The sequence below is a fragment of the Mytilus galloprovincialis genome, chromosome 1, assembly GCF_965363235.1.
Source record: "Mytilus galloprovincialis chromosome 1, xbMytGall1.hap1.1, whole genome shotgun sequence".
NCBI lineage: Eukaryota > Metazoa > Mollusca > Bivalvia > Mytilida > Mytilidae > Mytilus > Mytilus galloprovincialis.
This window is the reverse complement of record NC_134838.1, coordinates 63,670,260-63,681,215: the sequence shown is the minus strand read 5'-3', so window position 1 is coordinate 63,681,215 and position 10,956 is coordinate 63,670,260. Positions and strand designations below refer to the sequence as shown.

Sequence of the window (10,956 nt, the reverse complement as noted above, 5' to 3'; positions counted from 1 at the left end):
TATTCTATAATCATTATAATGTTATAGAAAAGGCAGTTTCAAGAAAATGTAATTGCATTTCCCCCTTAGAATCAGTTCACACCTCTTTCGTTATAAAAGACTTTCACAATTATCTATAAACAGTATAAGATTTTATTTACCCAAGAGCCTGGTTATCTATAATGATGATTGGGATTTTGAAGACTTTAAATCAATCTCATGATTATAATCAAAGATAAATTTGGAATGTGTCAATGGAACACAGATAATGCCTCTTCCCGCTTGCATATAACATTATAAATGTACATAACTCAAGTACAGTAAAACAAATACGCTACTCAAATTCGTACTTAATCTGCGTTTTGTTGAAATAAGTATTGTGAATAAGTTTTATAACATTTTATTCAGGCAAACTTGTGTTAGAAAACGGAAACGAAATATTCAACACTGTTTCTATCTGTAAAGGGACATTAATCTAGAAAAGATAAAGTGACGCTACCCACATTCAACTTGAACTGTCTTTTGTGGTTATAAGCATAGTGTATAAGTTTCATATTTTTGTGGAGGCAAATTACAGTTAGAGAACAAAAACCAATGTTGTGGCGTACGGAGGAACATAAAGAAGAACAAGGATGAAACGTTTTGCTTCCTCCGCTATGATACGGGCATAAAAAGGAACAATGTCATCCCTCCCTTAAACCAGTAGCTCATTCATACAAATGGTTTTAAACTCCAAAGGTGAATAAGAGAAAGAGTTAATTTTTCTTCATTTTTTTATTGATGAGTTTGAATAAAAAGATGGACAATAAACTGTCTCTCTCTTTTGTATTCTATTTTTGTCTACTTCTGAGTTTTAATGTCCCTTTTTGTATCTTTCGTCTCTCTTTAAATGTGTGAACGAAAAGCTGACCGATAATATATACTATAAAAATGTAAATTTAAACTTTCTGGCAAGTTTCCACACATATTCATGAATGAGACATGTAAAACTATGTCACAATGCCATTTCATAGTAATAAACATCCATCTTACACTGACATAACAGACATACTTTAATATCCAGTAGTTGCCGTTATCTCCTTCTCTTACATTAGAAACTGGTACCATTAAAAAAATATTATCAAATGTTAAGTTCAACAGAACTTCTTTTTTTAGCGACGGATTAAAGACTCCTAGAGGGAACCCCTTTAGCCCTAGTTCGATAATCCTTTATTTTTCTTTTTGTAACAACTCGTTAAAAAAAATCAACTGACTACGCTCGGCGATGTTACCCTTACGGATAATTTCTACCCTTTCCGTGGAACAACAATCCTCCCATTATATAATTTTTCTTGCCTACTTGAAACAAAAAACTACTTTGGGAAAAAAATATAGTTAGCATGACGCATTATTTTTGCAATGGTATTATAAATGATATTTTATATCATAAGGTATTATGAAGCAATTGCATTATTGAAAAAAAAGAATCACGTGATTGCATATCAATTTTTGCAAAGGTCAAACAGTGTGGGCGTGATACGGGTTATGTTCTCCTCATATATTTTATGACGGTATGATACTAACCCCTAACGGGAGGGATTGTGCCTGATATTCATATGATGATAACAATCTTTAAATCCGTTTAATTGAGGTCTCGAGCTGGCATGTCAGTAACTGCTAGTAGTCCTTTGTCATTGTCATTTTCTTTAGTTTCTTTTGATTCATATTCTGGCATCGGACTCGGACTTCTTTTAAACTACGCTTTACTGTGCGTATTGCTGTAAGTTTTTTTCTACATTGACTAGAGTCAAAGGGGAATGGTTGAGATTTCAAAAAACATGTTTAACCCCGCCGCATTTTTGAGTCTGTCCCAAGTCAAAAACTTCTGGCCTTTGTTAGTCTTGTATAATTTTTAATTAGTTCATTTGTATATTTCGGCGTTTAGTATGACGTCCATTATCCCTTAACTAGTACGCATTTTTCTTTAGCGGCCAGCTGAAGCACGCCTCAGGTTGATGGATTTTCTCACTGTATTGAAGACTCATTGGAGGCCTTTGGCTGTTTTCTGCTCTTTAATCGGGTTGTTGTCTCTTTGGTACATTTCCTACTTCCATTTCCATTCTCAATTTTATATGAATAATTTACACTCGCAAATATTTTTTGGCGCTCGCTTCGCTAAAAACTAAATTTGCGACATGAAAATCAACAATTTGCCATCAGAAGGTGATTGCGCAGGCGGTAGTGAGATATAACAAAGAATTTGCTACATTAAAGGAACATGTAGTGAAAAAGAGGGTTGAAACGTAAAGGTACAGAAAATATTTTCCAACGCAGATATATAGAAATATACATGAAAACAAACTTTGAGACGATGTTCTGGTGAACAAATATGATAAAAAAGGAGATGTCAATATGAAAGCAAAGATACAATGTACTGTTAAATGTTCATGATATAATGTCGCACACTTTTAGTCAAACACATCGTATTTTAGCCAAAAACATTGAGTCTAAGCGGGATAACTCTAGCTCGTTTACTTTATGTCCTATTTCATCCATATTCAGGACGAGAACAAATACACAAATACAATTATAAATTTCACAATGCAGGTCGACCAGGATGATTATTGCAACCGGAAATGAACCCCTTAGAGAACTGATGCAAGATTTCTACAATGTGCAGATTATAGCACTCGTCAGCTGTACTCGCATTGAGAATTAACTATTCCGATCGGACAAAACTGTGTTTTATACAAACCTGTACAACGTACATTACTGACAACATATTTACCAATTGTTTTACTTCCGGACAAGAGAAGACTCATGATGACTGTATCCCACTTAAACATTTGGTATCAGAAATTCAAGGGAAAATACAAGTTGGTGATTTTAATGCAGCCGCATAAGCTATGCAGTATATAAATAAATACTGTTGCATAAAGGAAGCATATGTCGGTCATGCAAATGTTTACCGTCAGTGTCAACCGGTTTCTAAATGTTCTTATAAGTATATAAGTAAATATGATGAAATATTTATCAACAAAAATATTTATATTATTCAAAATTTGTTTATTTGATATCAATGAACATCACGCAACCTTTTATGAATGATATGAGTTACAATTATGACTATATTGATTGTGATGTGATTGTCTTTATGTCACTTGCAGGAGCACCCAGATTCACATTTGCAGTTTATCGGACCGGTGCAGTCACATCCACACGCACAGGTACCTAAAACATAATAAAAACTCATTTCAATAGACATTTCAATATAAAGTGTATATGTTTTATTAGACGAAAAAAACTTGATATTATTAACTGCGCTTTTCTAGATTTATCTTCATTAGGAATGCTTAAACACAAAATATTTCGTGCTAGGGATGCATAAATACGTAGGAACGTAATGAACTATATGATCAAGAGCAAAATAAATAGTATAATAGTAACCAAATTCAGCTGGGATCGACTATGCCTGAGTCAATCGAACCTATGTTTTCTTAGGAGTTTTCTGTAATATCTTATTAGAGGCTAAACAACTCAAAATCAACTATACCCATCAAACGATGAATCCTGTTATGTAAGCCAAAATTGCTATTTTCTGAGATGCAGTTCCTTCTATACATGAAGAAGCAACAATCACATCCCCATAGGATTTTCAATCAATTTTTCGTATATCAAAACGGTTTATAGTACATGATAAAAACAGGTAAATACTTTGTCTGGAAATAGTTTTATCTTCAGTCACTTGGCACACCAAACCATATAAGTTTTATTCATTTCCAATTATATAAACAGGAACATGGAAAACTTTTTTTATTTTCAACTTACCTTCTGAAATGACTTTTTTTTCAGCAAATTATCATTTTTTTTAAATCTATTCCTCTACTTTTTTGCTTTCCCAAAGAACCGTGAGTGCATTAAAAATACTGTGAGAAGTATTTTGTATTATGTCGATTTTGATGGTCATGAAACAAGGAAATCTAATGACAAAAAATATATAATCTCCTGCAAAATGAGTCATTCAATCTTTCATTGTTTAATTTTTTACACATGTGCAATCTTAACCAGTTACATGTACTTACCCTGGAATCCTAGCTCACTGCGCAAACTATCACAAAGTATTAGAATGGGTCAGGATGCCAGGCTATTGCAGTTTTTACACAGAGAAATAAATCATGCGTTTTTTAAAACTGAAATTATCTTTTAAGTTTTGTTCTAAATTCTATAAATATGAACAAACCTGAACATCTGCAAACAACTTTACATCCAGAACATCCGCATCCACTTGCACATTTACAGGCGTCTCCACATTGACAACATTTCCCGCTGCATCCGGTACCACAGATACATACGTTTGCTACACATAAAGTAAAAAAAGACATATTAGTGATTACTCTTTTAACTTTCACTCTTATAATATATAATCAAATATTTTAATCATTTTTACAGTCGGAAAAAATAGCGATGTTCATTCTTCAAAACTCCAACTGGCCTTCCCAGAATAATAGATACTATATTTAGTCGTACGTTATGCGTAGTAGTATTAAATAAGTGGAGAGGGGGTAAGGTAAAGTGGAGAAAACGGAATACAAAATAAGAAGAGAGTGTTCATTTGTATATTAATCTCTATTTTTCAACATCTTAGTACGCATAATAATCATATTAAAATTCATATTGATAACAAAATCCTAGATCCGCATGATCAGTTTTCTTATTTCTGGATTTAAACAAAACAAATATCAAGATTTTGCTAAGAGTTTTCACAAAATAATGAATAATATATCTCTTTATCCGCCTTATAATTAATTGTACAATAAATTTGACGAGAATCTTTGTTTATTAATAATACCCCTAATTATGCACTATTCAACATTTTTTAAGATATTTGCTGTCACAATGTACATAAAATTTGTTTTCAATTATTAACACACATTATAATTCACGTTAGATTTTCTATTATATATTTTATACATGTAAGTTACTTACTTTCAATGCAGTTACAAGGTCCAGGCATTTTGTTCGTTTAAATTGGTCTGCTTATTTGCTATAAAATAGAATGGTTGTTTTCTGGTAGTATGCCGATTTTATATAACCATTTGAGAACATTTCGTGTGCAAAAACTATGTTATCTAAGGTCCGACATAGTGTATATAGTATGTCATATGTCATTATATACATATTAAGTTTTTATAAAGACATGGTTTAAATTTGTGAGAAAAAATATAAGTGACTTCCATCTTTTTACATTTTACTTGTATCTTATTTACTAGGATAAATTAAGATTTTATAACAACAATGTATGTCGAACAACAAACTGATCCTTCTTGAGAGCCTCATGTCAAAATCCATATTTTACTGCGTAATAACATAGCAATTAGATTAACCGGACTTATGCACACGCTTTATATCAGGTGGTGTTTTGCACACAGATAGATATTTTCACACGTTACCAAATACACTAATAAATAAAATGATTAATATATACATCCTTCACTATCAAAGCAAACATGCTATTAATTTAAGTACGGGTCAATAAATATTTTCAGAACTGATATTGACCATCCGATTTATACCATTATAGTTTAAAGTGAAATGTAAAAATAAGGAGTTTATTTTAATATCTTATATGAAAATATAGGGAGTGTTACGAACTATAGTAATTAATTTTTAAATACGACTATACAGGCGATATGGACATCCCCTCCTTAAAGTGTTTAATGTTTTAGAACGAATGATATCGTCCTTTTTCTAAAAAAAAAAGAAAGAAAAAAAAAGAAGTACAGCGGAAGATACCAAGACCTTGTTGATAAATATTTCGTATCAACTTCACAAATAATACATGATGGCCTTGAAATATAGATTATAGGTACTGACGTTGTTTATAATCTTAATAACGTGTAATAGTGTTCTTTTATCTGGGTTTGTAAATTATTAACCTTAAATGTTTAGTTCATTTTTTGGTAATTTAATTTTGGCGCGTCCTGGAATTTATGCATTCCACCAATATGATGATGTGTGTGTACTTTTTTTTTTTGTATACTCATTCTTGTCTTTCAGTTTTGCCGATGTGCTTTGTCTATATGCCATTTTGTCTTTCTTAGTAATTAAGAAATAAACACAATGATGATTGCTGTATCTCTATTTTGACATTTTAACTTCTAGTATTATGTCATGTTTGTTTTGTTAACGCATTGTTCTCAAGATTATTGAATTTTATGCGACTGTCATACAAGTGAGAGGTTTTAGCTAGCTTAAACACCCACCATTTTCTACAGAAGGAAATGTCTGTACAGAGTATGACAGTTGATTTTCATTCGTTTGATGTGTTTGAGCTTTCTTCGTTAGTTTTGACAGTTTATATATTCGAAAAATCAGCTTCACAGATGAAATTATTTGCATTTCTTCTCTTAAAATAAGTGCACACATATTTATGTAATACAAGACTTTATATTTATCTATAAAAGTATAAAACGTAATTTTCGCAAGAGCACGCGGTTATCTATAATGATGATTTATTATTTGAATAACTTCAGGTCAATCTAAAAATAAATGGGGAATGTGCCCATAGTACGCAGATGATGCCCCAGCTTGCATATACCATTATAATGTAACATATAACTTGAGTAAGAAAACGGAAAAATTAAACCGTTTTTCCGCCTGTAAAGGAACAGAACTTAAGAAAAGTGAAAGTGACGCTACCTTAATTTAAACGAGAACTGTGTTTTGTTGTAGTAAGCATCGTGTATAAGTTTCATAACAGTTGGTGCGGGCAAACTTGAGTTAGAGAACGGGAACGAAAAATTCAGCAGTTTTCACATATGTAAATTTTAGGCACTGAAGTAAACGTGACACTAATCAAATCAGAGTGGCTATTTGTCAAACTAGGCTAGCCGGACAGTGCTAAGTCTATTTCTCTGGCCATTTTAATTCCCATGTCATTTAGTGCTTACTGAAGTGTGTGTAATATCATCTTGAGCAGCACCAGGAGATTGCATTTAACATGTGTTATCCGCTCACTGATTTTCAATTTTTTGAGATCATGTCTGAAAACATGGATATCAATATGTGTGCTAAATTTATAGAAAATTCTCCCACCTCTCACTCAAGTATGGACAACTTTATGCTAAAGCTAGGGATTCATAACTCTGTCAAATTAAGGAAGTTCGCTACTCAGTTTCAAAATAACAAGCTTTTCAGAACAGTAGTATATATTGATAAGGGATAAATAAAGGAACGAAGAAAGCCAAAAAAAATATATAGGTCATTTAGCTTGTTTTCAAGATATTAGCCATTGAAATGTTTGCGGGTAAATGTTCTCTCTTGATTTTTCATAGCTTTATCATTGACAAGTTTATGTTCTCAAAAACTATTAACAAATAACAAAGATTTTATAAGACTTTTACAGATTGCTTATTATATACATGTAAAACATTTATAAAAAAGAAAAATGGGGGTCAATGGACAAATTATTTTAAGGTATTCGAATGGATAAAGCCAGAGGATTCATAAAACCTGACAAAAATCCCAAAACATGGCAAGCGAACATCCTTAACATCTTTAGACTTTATAGTTTTGTACCTTTTTCAACAAGACCAACTCCTCATTTTAACTTCAAATGCACGAGTCAAATTGCAATCAAAACCCAAGTTCGCTTTACAAGTGATGAAAAAAATGTAATAATTAATCCTCTTTACATGTACCACTTCAATGTAATTTCCGCCACTTACTACTATGTGTTAGCAGAAATGGGGTTACTTTTATAAATTGTTATTTGGAGTTGTCTCATTGGCACTCACACCATATCTTCCTATATCTATGTAATTGAGAAGTTTAGAATGAGACATCAAAGTGTCCACAAGTTTCAGAACATGTAATATCACGCATTAAATTATTCATTGGCAACACGTTCGAAGCTTCCATTGAGACCTAAAAAAGCAACAATACATCTGTTTTCCCAAGGTGCAACATTTACAAAATTAAAAACAACAAACACAAAGACGGGAAAACTAGAGTTAAAGGAATAATTATTCTTTTATGAAGAGGCAACATTCTTTGTGGGGAGACATGCCTGGTCTAGTCCTGAAAGTAATAAGAACTAATTGCACACACACAAATTACAATAACTGAATCCAAAGGTCTACTTCGGCTGAGGAATCAAAATCAAAATACCTTCCTGTGAGTGGTGTATTATTGATTGATTGCTATCTTCTGAACGTCAAAGGCTAATAATGCATAAAATTCAGTATATTTTGCCTGAATGGTGCGTTTTTAGCACAAAATACCAATTTTCAAGTCTTTTGTTTAAACTAGGGATCAGAACAATGCTTGAACTAATCTGGGATTGACACAAGGACCACATGCATTCACGAAGAGCTCACTACTAGAAACAATCGAAGCAGTTTGATTATTTGAGGACAATAAAATTAAAAAAACACAGATTCAGTGTCTACGCGTTGTTGTTCTAAGTGTGGATATACACCCTGTACTTCAATCAGAAAGGTTTGATGAACGAGTTTAAATGTAATGTTAAGATTTAATAAGTATAGCAAGTATACGAAATTTGTGGGTTTTTTTACAGTCTGGATGACATTCCTGGATTGTTTACCTCAATTATGTGATTTCTACAAATATTTGTACATATTTGGGATAACCAGATTATCCTGTACTGAGAAATGATAGCTTTAAAAACGACAATCATTTATTAAAATTGACATTTATGGACGTAAAACATTTTAAATACAAAATAAATATTTTTCAACAAAAACAAAATAAAAGTTTGAGTTTTTCATATTAATTAATAACAACAATTAATTATGAATGATATAAGTTACAAGTATGAATAGATTATGCACGTTAATGTTGTGGCTGTCTTTGTTTCACTTGCAGGAGCACCCAGATTCACATTTGCAGTTTGCCGGACCAGTACAATCACATCCACACACACAAGTACCTGAAAAATGATTAATACTTTTTGGTTTACCCCCTTGAATCACGCTGTTTATTGTATTGTACATAAATCATGCCGTAAGTTTTTTGGTTTGAATTCTTTTTTATTTGTCATTTATACATGTTTACATGAACACAGCAAATTTTTGTTGTTTAACTTCTCTTTTGAAACTAAATTTTTAAGTTCAGGAAATTAATAACAACTCCCCTCCCCTACCTTTTTAATCAAAGCCTTAGAAAAAGAACTAAAACATATTTTATATCAGAACGATTCCGAAACAATATCATAGGTAAAAAAAACCAAGCAAACAAATAAAATTGTAATACGGTCAAATATTTCATCCTATAATACATTTATGTTTTACCTCCTAATTATGCAATTTAAGGCAGTTACTGAAAAGGGAAAAAACTGAAACTTCTATTTTTTATTTTTTTTTTTGCAAAATTGCAAAATGATAAATCATGAGTTGCTATATATGTACAATTAATTATAAGTAGATAATCGTACATCATATCGATACTCTTTGCTTATATGATGGCATTGAACAAGGTCATGCCTCTTCCAAATTGTTTATTACGTCTTGAACTCTAAATCAGTTGAACGTGTACTCATTTATACTTTAGTCTAGAAGAACAAGTCATACTAAATATTCCTATTATATTTTTGTTAAAATTCAAATTATGTAAATAAAATGGATATCTACAAAAACAAAGCTGTAAATATGAACAAACCTGAACATCTGCAAACAACAGTACATCCGGAACATCCACAGCCACTCGCACATTTGCAGGCATCTCCACATTGGCAACATTTCCCGCTGCATCCTGTACCACAGATACACACGTTTGCTACACATAAAGTAAAACAACAATATTAGTGATTTCAGGGACTCACAATCATTCTTTAAACTTTCACTTGAATTACATAAATAGCAAACATTCGATTATCTTTAGCAGTACCTTAACATTCAAGATTATGATAATTGCATGCAAATAATCAACAAAATCCAGGTAAGTTGAACGATCATTTGATTTTCGGAAGGAGCCAGGAGCATTTTGAAAATGAATATTCTACCCTTCGACGACAAAGGGAAACACTTAATGTGGATAGCAACATATGAAATGGATATTCAGTCCTTAATGACCCGTCTGCTTTACCCATGGTTAATGAATAGTTGTCCTTTGTGAGGCAGGCATGTAACAGGGGATGGAACGGAGGACAACATAAATAGAAGAGTGTACAACTTATGAATAATACTTATCTCACATTTCATATTGATAACATTTTTTTCTCAATCCTGGATTATAAAACAAAACATCAATCAATATCTATACCCGGCAGTAATTATAGCACCAATTTTGAATAAAATCTTAGATTTTTCAATAATAACCTAAATTAACTGGTTAACATTTTGTTAGACACAAGATACATAGTATCTGTTTGTTTTAATTATCACCAAATAGTATATGTCTCGTAAAATTTCTATTAAATATTTTATATATGGAAACTACTTACTTGCAATGCAGTTACAAGGTCCAGCCATTTTATTCGTGGAAGTTGGTCTGCTTAATATGATATAAAATAGAATGGTTTTATTCTGATAGTATGCCTTTTTTATATAACAATCTGAGAAAACTTCGTGTGCAAAACTATGTCATCTGAGGTTCAACATAGTGAGAAAATTTCGTGTGCAAAACTATGTCATCTGAAGTTCAACATAGTGCATACTACAATGTATGTCGTATGTCATTATCATCATTTTTTGTCTAGCTTAACTTAACAGAAACTAGGCTTAAATTAGTGAAAAACATATGATCGACTAACATCATTCTATATTTTTTTTGTACTTTTTTTTTTCTTCAGGCATATTTACATTTAATAACCACAATATATGTTGAACAACATATAAACCTTTCCCGAGAGCCTCATTTCAATATCCATATGTTACTGCGTCATAACATAGTAATTACATTGATCCAGAATTTTGCACACGATTTATGTCACGTGATGTTTTGCCTCTATGCCGATATCTATATAATCATATGAAAACA

The 10,956-nt window shown here is 31.7% G+C and overlaps 2 protein-coding genes across 2 annotated transcripts; both read right to left on the bottom strand.

Moving 5' to 3' along the window:
* Positions 1-3,003: 3,003 nt before the first annotated feature.
* LOC143081162 (uncharacterized) lies at positions 3,004-5,108 on the bottom strand. Its single transcript, XM_076257341.1, has 3 exons — positions 4,945-5,108; positions 4,199-4,315; positions 3,004-3,189 (listed from the first exon to the last, which is right to left on the bottom strand). The coding sequence occupies exons 1-3, from the start codon at positions 4,970-4,972 to the stop codon at positions 3,116-3,118; spliced, it is 219 nt and encodes a 72-aa protein (XP_076113456.1). The 5' UTR covers positions 4,973-5,108; the 3' UTR covers positions 3,004-3,115.
* A 3,619-nt stretch (positions 5,109-8,727) lies between these two features.
* On the bottom strand, positions 8,728-10,498 carry LOC143081130 (uncharacterized). The gene is made up of 3 exons (XM_076257339.1): positions 10,421-10,498; positions 9,637-9,753; positions 8,728-8,908 (listed from the first exon to the last, which is right to left on the bottom strand). The coding sequence occupies exons 1-3, from the start codon at positions 10,446-10,448 to the stop codon at positions 8,835-8,837; spliced, it is 219 nt and encodes a 72-aa protein (XP_076113454.1). The 5' UTR covers positions 10,449-10,498; the 3' UTR covers positions 8,728-8,834.
* Positions 10,499-10,956: the final 458 nt, after the last annotated feature.